The 15,777-nt window shown below is 41.3% G+C and overlaps 1 protein-coding gene across 1 annotated transcript; it reads left to right on the top strand.

Moving 5' to 3' along the window:
• The first annotated feature begins 3,918 nt into the window (after positions 1–3,918).
• Positions 3,919–4,682, top strand: LOC123170659 (probable protein phosphatase 2C 37). The gene is made up of 2 exons (XM_044588475.1): positions 3,919–4,221; positions 4,299–4,682. Exons 1-2 carry the CDS (start codon positions 4,099–4,101, stop codon positions 4,680–4,682), a joined length of 507 nt encoding a protein of 168 aa, XP_044444410.1. The 5' UTR covers positions 3,919–4,098.
• The last annotated feature ends 11,095 nt before the right edge of the window (positions 4,683–15,777 follow it).

The raw sequence follows: 15,777 nt of genomic DNA, 5'->3' as shown, positions 1-15,777 counted from the left end.
ATTGCTAAAAAAAGTCACCAATTTTTTATTAGAAATTTCTGCTATGTTGACTTCAAATTTTATGTTTTTTCCATGGTATTCACGATTTCCGAAATTGATTTTCCAGTTTTCTGTTTTTGTCTTTCCAAAATTTCTTATTTACTAACTTATCATCATGTATTAATTATGCATTAGTTCCTTGCTTATCTATACTAGGTGTTGGATAGAAAGACATCTATACCTACTATTTAAAGAAATATGTATTCTTGGTTTGGTTCTGTTTTGTTTGGTCATGTTTAACTATTTTTATTATTTAGTACACTATTCCGTACAAAGGAAGCCAGGCGCACAAAGAAAACCGGGACGTACATGTAAAGAAAACTTAAAACTAAACAAAGCAGCCGGCCGGCCAGACTATATCTCTGAACTTGCCAAACAAAACCAAGCCGCCGGCTCATGTCTATTTTGTGATTGCCAGCCTATATCAAGAGGATGGTTGCTCCGTCGAGGAAAGAACGCATGGCGTACAGCGGCGTACGACACCACCGCCCGCTGGCTTCTCTCCAGCCGTATTTGGATCCCCGTAGACGGATCTGCATCGGTGAGATGTCTTCGCATTGAAGGTGCACGGCGTTCCTGGCAGCGCCAACAAGGGTGCTGGGACAGAGCAGGTTGAGCTTGACTTTAATTTGTGGCTCGTCTGCAGTGAAGTACATGGCGCCTATGGTGACACGGATGAGTATACGACGCCAAGACATACATGTAGATGACGCGGCGGCAGAGCTGCAGGCCGAGCGTGGACATGGCGGTGGTTGTGATGCCAACGTGCAGCCGGTGCGGCTGCACTGCACGAGCTGTAGAGAGGGTAGCGGTGGTGGTTGTGGATGTGCAATGAGCTATCAGCTATGGCCGGCAGCGGCGCGACGGCACGAAGAAGAAAGGGTCCGCTGGGCAAGGTACGGTCCACCGGGCCAGGGTTGCACCAGACCACGTGAATATTGAGCTAGCAGCAATGCCATTGAGATCGAGTGAGCTTGTGAAACTTGAAGATGAAGACGCAATTAGGGAATCACTGGTCATAATCCATGCACTTAAACTACGGACATGGCAATCAACTGGATCCATGCATTGCTGAATATGTGCAGACCAAACTACGCATCGAGAGAATTATACTAGCAAACATGTAACACACCTGAGAGGTACTCAAGTTCCTTGATCATTACGTGCATTAAAATGTATGGCTGGCATGCACTTTTTAGCATTCTTTTTTTAGGGTAACCTTTTATTAGGGGTAACTAATTTGAGCTAAGACTTCACGTTGCTTTGTGTTTCTAGGTAATGCCACATCTAATTATGTGCATGATCATTTTCTTTTGAATATATTCACAGACTAATTACTCACACCAGTAATCATCTCTGTAAAAATTTGAAGTCTATCAGGAGCAAATACAGCTATCTCACGGCATTACTTGAAGCCAATATATGTCTTTGTTTCGATCCAGATGGATATGTAGTTTTGCACTAGGTAAACACTCGAATACGACACAAACTATGAAATTTATTTTATACCGGTTGCAAGGCACGGGTTGCTTATAGGTGGAACCAATTAACATGTTTATTTGTTAGAGGCAGCCTCTAAAGATAGAAGGACGCTAAGCTTGGAGAAATCGTCGCCAAGGCTTGCATCGTATGGAGGCTGTCCCTATAGGCTGTGATAACGCCTTATGTTTTTAGTATTTTGAATAGCCTTTTAAAATTTCTTTTCTCAGTTTCAGTTTTTTTTTAAGTCTCTACGATGTCTCCGCAGCCTGATTTTTAACCTTGCACGATGTGTTTTGTTTGTACCAGAGTGCGGTCGGATGTGGATATTTTATGATTTAGATTAGATAGGATGAAGAAGGTGTATGAAACCATATGTGGATTTTTTAATTAATTGCCAACCGTTGCCATCAAGCTTGATCGTGTAAGGCCTTCGTTATTTGATACAATTTTTCCAACAGTAATTCTCTTTATTATATATTGCGCACCGTGAGTAAAAGAACAATTGCATACAATGCAGGGATGATGCATGCATCAAGTAAAGATGAGATAAGCATAACGCTCACCATCATCATAATTAATAGGTCCGTAAAATTATAAGTCGGTGCAGGGAGGGCTTGTGAAGCGGCGTTCCAGAGTATGTGCTTATTGCCTTAGGATTGAACACTTTCATCGTGAATAAGTGGATAGCATGGTTATCATTGGCGACGATAGTGAAGAGGAGAAGCGGTAATACGGATGGGTCACTGCTAGGCACATGAAAAGATTTGTTTCTCCCGTTGCAACGCACGGGCACATTTCCTAGTATAGTATAATGAATATTACTTATTACCATTATCATTTTCTAACTTATCATGATGCATTGATTACAAATTATTTCTTTCCATATTTATGTGAGGTGATGAGAAGAAAGATATATCATATAATCCATATCATTCTATATTCTTTATCTATTTACTCACGATCATGCATTAACTAAATATGCAAGGTGGTGGAGAGAAAAACATAGATGATGACGACCATATCCTTCATTTTAATAGCATGTATTATATCAATCATATAAGTTACAATGCATTGGTGGGTTGTCCCTAAAAATCTACCATATCTTTAAGGAGAGCACACTAAGAGCCAATGTATAGAAGCTAGTGAAATAAATATAGGAAAAACCACCGGTGATCAAATTTATATTCCCAAAAATAATGTATTTAGAATCCTCGTTATCTTCTAGTACTTCCAATAAAGAACAACAAACTAATGCTAATAAATACTCCCTCTGTAACTTAATATAAGACGTTTTTTGACACTCTCATGGACTCTATAAACGCTTTATAAAAAGTTAGGCCATTTTCCATGAATTATCAAAAAAAAGTGAAAATGAGGAAGCCTTCGCACCCCACGCCCATTGTATTCAAAAGAGAAGCGAGCAAGGGAAGCAATAAAAAAGTAAAAGTAACGTCCTCCCTGTCTGAGTGAGAGGTTTCTGCACTCTTTCCCCCGTTTCTCCTCCAGTGGTCCTCCTCTTCTGCACTCCATCGATTGTCCGTTTATGTTTTCCTCCTTCAGTTTCTTTTGTTTCTTCTCTAGGATTTTACTCACTCATGCTAGCCAGGATGGTTAATTGTTAGAGGTGTTGGAGAGGAGGACACTCATATCATATAATCCATATGATTAATTACACCTTTTGTACTAGTTATCATGTGTTAATTCTTCCTCCCTTATTTGTGAAAGATGGTACAAAGGAAGGCATAAATGATGATGACGACCAAGGGCTCCACTTCATAAAATTAAAGATTAGTCATATAAGATATTGTGGAATGTATTCGAGGGTTGTCTCTAAAAATCTATCATATCTCTTAAGATAGCATGCTTAACACCAATGAATTGAATTGGCTTGATACAGCATATATAGCAAATAAAAGCTCCGCAAATATAGAAAGGAGAAACTCTCCCGCAAAAAAAAAGAGAGAGAGAGAGGGAAACTGACGTAGACAATTTATATGTTTTTATTCAAAGAAAATGTGTGTGTGTGTGTGTGTGTGTGTGTGTGTGTGTGTGTGTTGTATTACTCTTTATCTTCTGTACTTGCAATAGTGAAGAATAAACTGAGAGTAGTAATTACAAAGATAAGCCATTTTCCATCAGTGAATAAATAAGGTGAAAATGAGGAAGCAGGCAGTAAACGTGAGGCGCGCGAGGCAAGCACAAACAAGTAACCCCCTCCGTTTCTGAGCGAGAGAGCTTCCTCCTCCTCCTCCGGGTCCTCCTCCTCTTCTGCGCTCCTTCGGTTGTCCGTTTCTGTCTTCCTCCTTCAGTTTCTTCCTTTTCTATCTCCGCTGCTTGGGCAGCAGCGCGCGCCCTGCTCAATTTGCTCCTCTTTCGCGTGACCAATCCGTAGTGATGGCCAGCAACAGCGCCAACAACTTGCCCGTGGCCGGCGAGGGGGCAGGCGACCGTGCCTTGGGCTCCCAGGAACGCCGCCTACGCCGCCCCCGCCGCCAGTCCGCCCAGGTAGCCGAACAAAGCGAGGCTCCCGACACGGTACTGGCCGCCCGGTGGCGCGGCGCGTACGGGGCGGCTGGGATGGTGGGGACCTACCGGAAGATCATGGAGGACAAGGTGTCGCTGCGCCCGTCCTTCTTTACTTGGGTTGACGGCTCGCGCATGCACTTCTTCGCCGTCTTTGACGGCCACGGTGGCCCCGAGGTAACCTAACCGCAGATCCCGTATCTTACTCGTGCCAACTCCACCTCGACTCTACACGTTTGAGCGTTGTGGTGCAGGTGTCTGCGCTGTGCAGGGACCATATGCACGCAATCCTGGCGGACGAGCTGGCCCGCGCGGCCGCAGACTACCGAAAAGAGAGCCAGCAGGACGAAGAGGCGGAGGATCGCGCCTGGAAGGCTGCACTGACGCGGAGCTTCGCACGGGCGGACGAGCTGGGGGCGTCGGGGGTGCCCCAGGGCACCATAGGTGGGTCCACGGCCATGGTGGCGCTCTTGGTCCATGGTCGCATCATCGTGGCCAACTGCGGCGACTCTCGCGCCGTGCTCTGCCGCGCCGGCCGCGCCGTCCCGCTCTCCCAGGACCACAGGGTGAGATATAGTGCGTCATGTGTATGTAGGAGTATTTCTCTCCTTTCGTTGGCTGGACAAATTTTAGCTTGATGCGTGGATGCAGCTGGACCGACAGGAGGAGATGGCGCGTGTCACGTCGGCGGGCGGCGCGGTGTTCAACTACGGCGGGCTGCTGCGCGTGCAGGGGATCCTTGCCAAGACGCGCGCGCTAGGTACATTCTCACTCGATTGCCCTTCCGATCCATGCACCCAGCTGGCATGCGTGTTGTGTTACTACTTACTAGTAGCAAACAAGCCACCTTCCTGACTTTGTTTGCTACTGGTCAGTGTCTGTGTTGATTGTCATTAGCCTATATGTTGCCTTTCGCCATTAATTCGACCAAAGCTGCTGGTGTGTCGTTTTGTTTTTAAGCATCATGTTTTGTTGTTCTCGTTAGCATTGCCTATATATCGAAGAGAGAGGACATTTTTTCTTTTAGAAATGATATGTAGCGAACGTCAGATTTCTGGCTCCTCCCAGAGAACGACTCTAGGGCCGTTAGATCGAGTGCACCAATCTTGATGCACGTTGAGTTGCCATGTCAGACAAAACCGTTCGCTCTTGAGTTGTCTATGTGGGAACCCTCGTAGATGAAATGGACGTGCCCAGCCGATGTCCACTCATCTCTATTCATCATCCATTCACAACCATGAGGAAGAGCTCTGGCCGGAGGAGGGCGCGACCACGATACTCCTCACTGGCGACCATGCCTGGGCTGCTCGCGTGAATAGGTGGTAAGCGCGATCCCCTCCAGCTTCAGGCTTGGCCCCGTCTTCATCAACCCCACAGGTTAGGCCACTGCTCATCGTGTTTGGTTGCATGAATTTCACATTCGCATCGCTCCTGAAACATCAGCATTCAATCAGTTCGTGTCAAAGAGATATTGCAGTATAGTGTTGCGTGCCCTTTGATGTGATAGAGGGATGCAGCTATATTGATGTTATTCTTCATCTACTGTTTTTAGCTACAGTAATTTGATCATGTGTTTGTGTTGTGGAAGATGATTCCCCTAGGATTGTTTTTTTGTTTGCACAAGTGTGATAAGTGTTGCCATGGCACATTTCTGTCCGCTTTTTAGGTTGTTGGCTTTGTGGTTTTGTTCTGTGGCACATGGCAAGTTATAGATAAAATTTGCCCCCAAAAGAAATTGCAAATTGGTTTACTACATTACGACAAAAATAGAGAAATTTGTAAAAGTGAAATGGAAAATTTATGAACTATAACATGGCAAATTAGAAGATAAAAAATTAGGACTGATCATATGGAAAATTTAGAAAAAGTTTATCTCCTACATCATGGCAAAATTTAGAGATGTTGTAATAGTTACAAGGCAAAATTATGAAAAAGTAATTTATAAGACAGGGTATATTTTATGTAAAAATTATTGGACTAATTGCATGGCAATTTTAGGGGAGAATTGTGATCTCTAGAACATGGTAATTTTTTAAACAACTTTGAAAACGTTTAGTGTTACTACATAATGGCAAAATATTTCTTAGGAATGCAAGTTTAATATGAATATTATGGGGGCATACTTTTTTATTGAAGACATGGTAAAAATACTAAATTTGCCATCCTTTTTCAAAGACAAATCTCGTAGTTTTACCGTCTGCCCAATGCATTTGCTATGTATGCCATCTTTGTTAAAGATCAAATCTCCTTAATTTCCATCGGCCAACTTATAAATTTCAAAAACATGTTGTGTTTTTACAAAGCAGAATCCCTAACTTTTGCCATGTGCCAATGGAAATTCCCTAAAATTGCCATCTTTTGAAGGAAAGAAATCCCTAACTTTGACATGCACCCTTTTACAATTTCCCAAAAGTTGCCGTGTGTTTTCTTAGAGAACAAAATTCATAAAAATTGTCATGTGAAATTTTTATTATAAGTAGCATGGCATTCTTATTATTCAGACCATTGCAAATTTATCAATTGTACCAATGTAACTTTATTTTAGGTAGCATGGAAATTTTTATTATTCATACAATGACATTTTTTTAATTAAAAAATGGCAAATTAATTAATTAGACCATAGTAGTTTTATTCAAGTTAGCATCAAAGTTTATTATTTGAGAACAACGTCAATTTTATTCGTTACACCATGGAAAGTTTGATAATTTGACCATGCTAGCTTTATTTTAGGTACCATGGCAATTTTATGGTATTTTGGAAAAGATTCTACTTTGCCACATGGCTGTTTTAGAGAAAAAATCCATTTCCTAATCAAGATTACAATTTTTGATGTATGGCAAACCTATTTTTTGGACAATGCAATGTTTTGTTTTACTCATTATGGCAATTTTAATTTCACACTACACGACATATTTATTTTTAACACAACCATTTGAAATTCCTATTTTTCGTAAATTAGTTTGGACCATGGCAAGAAATTTCACACCTTGGCAATTTTATTCAACAAAGCATTGTAAAAACATTGAATGGTGTGGAAAATTATGACCGAACATAAAATGGCAAACTTGTTTTGAATAATCCTTGTCAAAAAATATATGTGATGAAACAATGGCAATATATCTTAGTTTTTCACATTTTTCCTTGGCAAAATCTTGTTTGCCATTATAATTTTTATGAAATGGATTTTTGTTTTAAATTAGGTTATGTGATGACAACAAACAATTTTCAAAATTGAACATGATTTTGTGAGAAACCATTTCTCCTTTTAATTTGCTAGGTGACCAATACATTTTCTAATTTTTTTTCCATGATTTATTAGTGGATGCCATTTTATAGAGTATAGGATGATTGTTTTATATAACTTAGAGCATGGCAAATGTAAGTTTATGGTTTACTATGCCTTTTTATATATTAGGATTTAATTTTTGTTTATGGCAAAGATTTCCAAAAAAATGAGGCTATTGGGCCTATCTTTTTTTCCGTGCATGCTCCATGGGCCAACCCGGAGGGACCTCCTTATTAGAGAACTATCAGGAGAAAGGGTTTCGTTCACTGCAGGGGTCCTCGCCTAGCGAACACATCGTTGGCTGGAGGCAACCCCCAGCTGATGATCACCACCTATCGGGCTCCTATCCCTCAAAAAAAAAACTATCGGGCTCCTTTTTCATTTTTCGTGTGCGTGTTGCCTTATATGTAAATTTAAATAAAAGGCTACTATATACAAAACTACCATTTGTCATATGATTATTTTTTAAGTGTTGTTTTCTTCATACCCACATGTTTTTTTGTTCAAAATAGAGACTCCTATTTAGATAAGAAAAAGCAGTTTTATAGGACGGAGGTTGCAAGACAGAAAAAGACCAACGATGTTGTTGATGAAAACCACCCACACCGAGAAGAGCCTCGTTGCAACAAAGAAGCATTTGCGCCACCACGAGGACTCCACCAAGGGAATCCTTCTTGAGGAGTTTTAAGCCGCTTGAGCCACACATTAACGTTAGCAGAGTACAAGGAAATGAATGTACAAGGAAAAAATAGCCTACTTACATAAAGACAAAAATAACATCCAGACAAATATAATCAAAAAAGAAGATTTCTTTTTTGCGTCCATGTGTGACCTTCTAATGGAAAAAGCAAATCAAAACATTTCCTTGCATGTTAGTACCAATAAAGGGATGTAAAAGGCGGGGTTTATCATACTTTTTATAGAAACAATTAAAACATAGTAGGATCACTAATAAAAAAAATTATAGAATGCCCGATTATGTTAAATACATACACATCATAGGGTACCAAGATGTACCAATGGGCACAATTTTGTTCTAATTTTTGTAGCATGCTTCCATAGCACCAACGGATACAGATGGGGCCACTCGTGATAATATGTAGTGAATTCGTGTATTTATTGTAGTTGCATCCTATTATCTGATCAAATACGGCATTGAACTATCTTTTAAAAGTCTTGCCTTTAACAACCATACTTGGTAAACCGTGAATTCAAACCAATTGATAGTCTTACCTTTAGCAAGGATGTTATTATGTATTATTGCATTAACATTGATGTCAAATTGATAGTTCAGATTCCCTTTATTTGAACATTGTTGTTTTCTGATAAAATCTTTCATAAGTGAGTACTTACTTGGTCTTGATGGATATATGAGAGTTGATTTCCTGATCAATCCCAAAATAAAATAACATAAATACCATTTTTTTGGAAAGGTTATACATTTCTACAACAAGTTGATTTTTCTTTAGTATATGTTTGTACTGATGCTTAAGGTATTACATCTCATTAAACAATAAACTATACTCATAGGGCACACACTCCTCAAGCCAGAAGTGATATGTGAGCCGGAGATTACCATAACTGCGAGGTCGGAGGATGATGATTTCATGATCCTTGCAAGTGATGGATTGTGGGATGTGATGTCAAACCAGGTGGCCTGCAGCGCAACCTGGAAATGCCTAGAAGATAAGAGCACCAATGCTGGCACAGTGGTAGGCCGCGAGGAAGAGGTTCAGTGTATACGCGCCGCGTTCCACCTCACGAATCTCGCCTTCCGTATGCATAGCCGAGATGACATCTGTGTGGTTGTGATTGATATGAAGATGAGGGGTTAGCTACAAAGATCAGATCACCATCTCTATAAGTTACTACTTGGACCTCGTTGTTTGGGCTCTTAGCTCTCTAGCTAGTTGGTTGGTTTTATGTTCAATAAAAAGAGTCTGCAGAACAACTGGTAATATGGATGGATAAAGAATTGCCATGGATAGAAAATAGAGTGTGATTGTGTGGAATAAAAAGATATTTATAAATGAATGCAAGGATGATTGGATATGCAGTTGAATTTTATGTTTCATGCTTACCGTCCCCGTTATTTTTCTTATTCTAGGATTGTGATTTGCACTCTCAATTGTTATTAGGGCAAGGCAAGTGTTGGGTTCCCTTGCCCCTACAAATTTAGTGTTTGCATCTGGTTGAGACTTGAGGGGTGCAAGGATGCTGCGAAGCTAGTCCTGGTCCTGGTCCTCATCCTCGGAGACAAGGTCAACCACCTCTGGACATCCGCTGGAGTGGCCCGCCTCACCATCAGTGCGGGTAGCCAGATGCACCTCCTCCCCATCATCGTCCATAAAGTAGCCCTCCTCAACGAGCTCGTCGAAAAGCTAGTCGACCTCCGCGGATATTCTAGCATCCATCTCGCCGTCCTCGTTCTTCCTCTGCTCCTTCTCCTCATTGGCCCAAAAATCATGCTCTGCTACCACAAGGTGCGGACTGGCCTCAGCATACCTAGCCATGTACTCCTTATTCATCTTGGCCAGGAGGTGTGCCTTCACCTCCTTGCGGTAGTACATCTGATAAGGAGGGGCAAGGACACATGTTTGGTATCCTCGGGGAAGTCTAGGTCAGACAGTTTCCACCCATACATGGAAGCCACCACGTCAAACGCACGAACGGTGAGCTTGGGGGTATCAAATGTGCCAAGCAACAGCCAATCACCATCACATATGATCTCAGCGGCGTAGCAACCCGACTCCTGGAGTCGAACACAACAAAACCCGGTCGCAGGAGCGCGACGCGGCGCCATCCTCCTGCACGAGTGTCATGGGACAACGGTCTTGGTATCAAACTTAATTTTGCAAAGATGAAAACTAAATGAAGAATACACAAAACTCTTAATGTGGGTTGACTTTTAGTCCGTCGATGCTCCCTTCAACAACTCTCACCTCTCAAGTGGTGGCATATATATATGGTGGGGCACTCCTTGCCAGTTTATTTTGACTATCTGTAAGGGTCGTTACTGCCATCCCTTCCCGCGTTACCAAGGTCTCACAAAAAGAGATGAGAAGCAATGACCACCTACGACAACAGCCGGTATCTTTCCTCTCATAACATCTCTCATCTCTCAATGTTATTTCGACCGTCGGTGATGGTCGGTCCTTTCTTTCTCCCTCTGATTTACCATGGTCTCAGAGGAGGAGGACGAGAAGGACAGAGCACCTACGAACATCCTTTATCCAAGAGCATCTCATCTCTCACTCTCATCTCTTTCAAAAGGAAGCATCATCGGAATGAAAGTCAACACACTACATACCTAATAGCGATGCATACCCAAAACAAGTACAAGACGCAATTACTAAGCACAACCATTTAAACAACATAAACTAGAAAGTTCCCTATGGCAATATCTATGAGCATAAGAGAGCAAGCAAATTGCAACGCATTGATAGAACTTATCCTGCTACCCGATTCAGACCATGTGTAATCAAATTACTAAAAACAGCAACAACACAACATCAACAAAGCAACCAACAGCAGCAGAAGCAACAAGCAGGGTCATTGATCTAGAGAAGCTTATTGAGCCGGAAGTAGTGGCGGCGTGTATGCTTCAAGTGGTTACAGTTGGCTATGCTGAAGATGCCAGTGTGTTCTTCATTAATGTGGATCCTAGCATCTACATGATCCATCTAAAGTCCATGCAGATTGAGAATGTGTCAGTTCATGATATCTACTGGTTCATTTTTCCTTACACAAGTTTATACACTCCAGGTATACTGAGATTGTTTTCAATGTTGTGTGGTTCACTTTAATATCCCAAACTGTATCTACCATATAGATATTTTCAAATATATGACCCACTGTTCACTATAGATGACAGGCTTTCATGGAACTTCTTCTGAAATAACTAATTCTTAAATGATGAACCATTCATACTCCACAAAAATATTGATTTATATGTTGTCCTGGCTGCTGCAGATGTCATGTTCTTATGATTAGGAAAAACCCAAGCACTAATACAGTAGTAGTCGCAGCAAGCAGCTACTAATTAACAGCTAAAATTGCTACCTAATTAACTGCTAATTGGCAGTAAACGAGCTACCTAATTAACAACAGCTACCTCTAGTGGCGGTGCCAGTAGTAATCAACAACAGCATACAACAACAGCAAGTAGCAACACTAGCAGCAGCAGCAAAAACATACCACCACCACCACCAGCAGCAAGCGGAAGCAGAGTAGGCGGAGCTCACCAGCCGATGCAGAGCAGAACAGTGCAGCAGCAGAGGAGCCTGGTGATGAGCAGCACCCACACGGCCGGCGGCAACAACATCTACATCAATCGTAGCAACATCAACAACATCAGCTCAAGCATCAACAAAAAATCAGAACAACAATGTTGCCATGTATCAAAAATTCAGATTTGTTACCTTTGGAAGCCGATGGCGACAAAGGTGGAGCATGGTTTGGAGAGGAATGGCGCGACGAGGAGAGGAGTGACGAAGTGGCGGGGAGGCAAGCACCACCGAAACCCTAGGCGCCGGCGACCATGGGAGGAGGAGATGAACGAAGCGGTGGTGCAGAGGAGTACAAAGGCGCGGCGGTGGAGAGGAGAGGAACGGCGTCGCGGTGAGGTGAGCACAAGTTCAATGCTGGAGATGCTAAAGACATACCCTGGTTGTAGTTATGTAAAATGGGTGGGTCTCTTGTATGCATCAAGTGGCACATGTTTTCCTGAATGGCCATGTGTATTTATGTGGTTTGAACAACTATGTGTGCATTTTGCCACAAGGCTTACGTGGATCATATCTTTCCTATCACACTGATTTCATCAGGAAAATTTGGGGGATCTGGAGGAGATTCAGGGTCTTGGATAGCATCGAATACTTCCAAAAAATAGGAATTTTATAGGATGCGGAGGTGTAGACATGTCGCCTTCTTGATCTTTATTTGCTCTTTTCATTTTCATGATGTTGAATTACCGAGGACTGAGTCATCGGTGATAGTGCCGGTGCTTTCTCTATGTTTCATTGTACTTGTGATTTCCTGAAATTTTGTGAAATATTGAAGGATATCTTGGAACGACGAAGTTCCTAATCTTCATGGTAGATGATAGGACACCGGCTGTTGAAGCTGCTCATTGCCTCGTATAGAACGATAGCATCTCGTTATTTTTTGCTATTGTTTGCTCATGTTGATTATTATGACATTGTTTTGAATATTCTATCCATGTGGATGAAAAAGGAGATGATTTGGTATGCCCTTCTTGGAGAGGACCGAGCCTGTTGCAATTCAAGCTTTGCTCCATGATGTGTGATTATATTTAGGACGACAAAGTTGAAGTTTGGGTTGTTATAAAATTTCAGTTTAGACCAATTGTTATTAAAACATCTTATATTTACTAATTGGAGGCACCATACGATGCTCCACGTTAATCCTAAACAACTAAACAAATTGTCTGTTCGATCTCAAGATTAATTATCTACAGCAGTGGGATGATGTATCCTAAGAGTCCTAGGCTGTTGTCCCACCTGCACCTCTTTTAGGAAAAAAAAAGGGTTCAATCTCAAGATTAATATCTGGCCGATGGACGAACTGACGGTCCCAACATGTCCTGCAGCATCCGTCTTAGGGAAGTCGTTGTATCCTCCATCTGATGAAGGTGCCCTATTTTGTGTAGTTTATATATGTGGGGTTCCTGCATGATAGTCTTTTGCTCTGGACTGATATTGGTTGGAGTTGAGATGTTCTTCTAGCAGTACAAGATGCCAGAGGTTAGTTAATTTGTGCCTTTTAATTCTTCACGTGTGTCATTAATTAATTATAATTAGTGGAGATACCGAAGGTGCCTACAATGGTTGAGGGTCCTGAGATGGCAGATTAGATGCTAGCCAATATATTAGGCATGTGTACGAGCTGCTGAATCTGCTCAAGGTGAATAATAACGCCAAAACTGATAACTGAACAACTATAGTTAAGTAAAAAATCAACAGTTCGCAAGGTCGTTTGATATTTTCGTACACCCTAATACAATGGAACTTCACTTATATAAGAAGATATCAGACCGTCCAGTTAGATTCAAAACCAACAATTAACTAATCAATTAAGCATGTATACATATAGCTTTTATTAGTGTGTTTGTGCAACCAGAATGCAGCAGATCGGGAGATGGGTGGCTTACAGAGTTAGAGAAAATGATACAGAAGATGAATCAGGAGCTGGCCCTGCTGCTGCCCAAGGAGGAAGTGGAGGGCGAGTATGTGCGTACGTGGAGAAACTGAAGGCGATGAAGGAGGAGTTCGCCTTAGGCGCTCACTCTCTTTGGGAATCCCTACTGCCACAAAGCACAAAACCATGACTTAGAGTATTTTCACGTAGGCCTATCTTAGCTAATGCACGCAAGCATGGATCGTCCAAGCATGTACGTATATACTGACAATTAGCTAAAACTTGAGAGGGTAAAAGCGCCAGTCTTTGGTCAGGCTGGGCCAATGGTATAGTCAGGCTCAACACAGTGCACCCTGGAAATCTAGCTAAAAGGGACGGAAGCCTAGCGCTTACTTTCTACTGAAGAAGAGGACAACCATTGAAGTGAAGTGGCCAAAGACTCAGACGGTGGTGATCCGGCAATTTCTCAAAAAACTTATCGAGTTTTCTTGCACAGGATGATCTCTGTTTTTCTTTTACTCCTATCGCTGCACTAGCAGTGTTGCTTTTAGTTGATCCATATAATGTTGTTCTATGTATTTCTCATTCTCAATGAAAACTGCATGAAACCGGGCATGAGGGCCTTCTGATCGAAAGAAAGTTATCCTCATGAGTTCATTCCGTGGTATTATTGTAAAGCAATCCAGTTACTGATTCAGTATAACTGTATCCAAATGCACATCCATAATTGTTGTAGTATAATGTAGTTCGTAGTTAGTATGCAGAATCTTGCACCACAATCCATATGTACGTGTTCTCTATTCTCTTCCAATGAAGGAATTCTGAAAATATATCCTTCAAATAGGCACACATCAGTACAGATAAACCACAAATTCAGTTAGATTTAATTTTATTTCATATGCATGAGCTTTCACTTCTTTTCTCTTGGTGTGCTATACGTTATCCTGCTTAATTAGCATAACTAAAGTTTGTCCATTGCATGGGCAGCTAAGTTCTCATGCTATGATTGTGACTGTTAGTTGCTATGTAAAGCGCCTTGCATCAGCAGAACATTCAGTTGGGTCTGTTATGTTCTTCAGTTACATACATATTTCCCCATTTTTACATATCATTTTTTTTCATGGGGCTTCTTGGAGACAACAATTGGATTATCTTTGCCTTCATATAATTGAATTTTGACCACCGAGCCTCTAATGCTGCTGTTTTTTGCGATTGTTCTGGGAAGATAGCATCTCCCAGTGCCTCATGCTGCTCCCTGGATCGCGATCCTGTGCATCCCAATGGCCTCTTCTCACCCCGCAGACTGTCCGCCGCCACAGCGTCGACTTTCATCGACTACATCGTTAATGAGTGCCAGTTTTGTCATTTACGCAGATAAGGAACCTTGCCTCTTCCATTTGAATCTAGCCACAAATATAGGTGCGGTTTTACTTTTTTTAAAACTATTTGTTGGTTCAAAGACGAGTCTGCTAAGTATGTTGTGACTACAGGCTATTGATATCGCAGTGGAAAAAATTACATTCAAACAGAGCCCCTAAGAGCTTTTTAATCATATAAGTTACACTTATACTCATGTAGTTAATTCTAATGTTGATTTGTAAAATCCTATGGCAGACTGGCATCATCAGTACGTTATCTTTTTAATGTTCCAAAAAAATTTGAAACATGAACATTCTGTTTATCTACGGTTTTCCAGCCAGATTAATGCATGATCCCCGACCACACGTTTTCCTTGAACTTACTGTGTGACCCTGTGAGTATTTAAAATTTGTATAATGTAATATTACAGCAGTAGCATTGTACAAGATTAATGGTCTTATCTTACTAACATTCTAATGATCAACTTCAGTACTTACAATTTTTCACTGTATTATTTCGTCTTAGGACGCTGCCCTTTATCCTTTGCCATAGGTTGTCCACCCATTTAAATGTATTTTTATTATTTGGCATGTTGGTAATTCAGAAATATAAACCTTCAAATGCCATAAACGATGTTCGTGTGTATCTGGGCTATTTAATACATGCTAGATTTTCTAAAAGGTTCTATATTTTGACAGTATTTTGAATTGTCTCCTTTAGAAAGATCTTGCACAACTGGTGATGCCTCTCGATACCAATACCATTGCTCAAATACAGTGAATTGAATGTTGGAAATTGCAATTACTTGCATGTTAGAATGTAAATGCATGCTTCTTTTGTAATTGATTAACTCTTGGGACATTGAACATAATTTGAAATTTAAGTTGTATTGGATTGATCTACTACATGGGTGCTCCAGTATAGTTATT

Source organism: Triticum aestivum, chromosome 7D, assembly GCF_018294505.1.
Source record: "Triticum aestivum cultivar Chinese Spring chromosome 7D, IWGSC CS RefSeq v2.1, whole genome shotgun sequence".
NCBI lineage: Eukaryota > Viridiplantae > Streptophyta > Magnoliopsida > Poales > Poaceae > Triticum > Triticum aestivum.
This window is presented reverse-complemented; position numbering and strand designations above follow the sequence as displayed.

Coding starts and splice junctions, on each gene's coding strand:
- LOC123170659 (XM_044588475.1), top strand. CDS start 4,099: ATGGTGGGGACCTACCGGAAGATCATGGAGGACAAGGTGTCGCTGCGC. Junction 4,222..4,298: donor ACGGCCACGGTGGCCCCGAG/GTAACCTAACCG, acceptor GTTGTGGTGCAG/GTGTCTGCGCTGTGCAGGGA.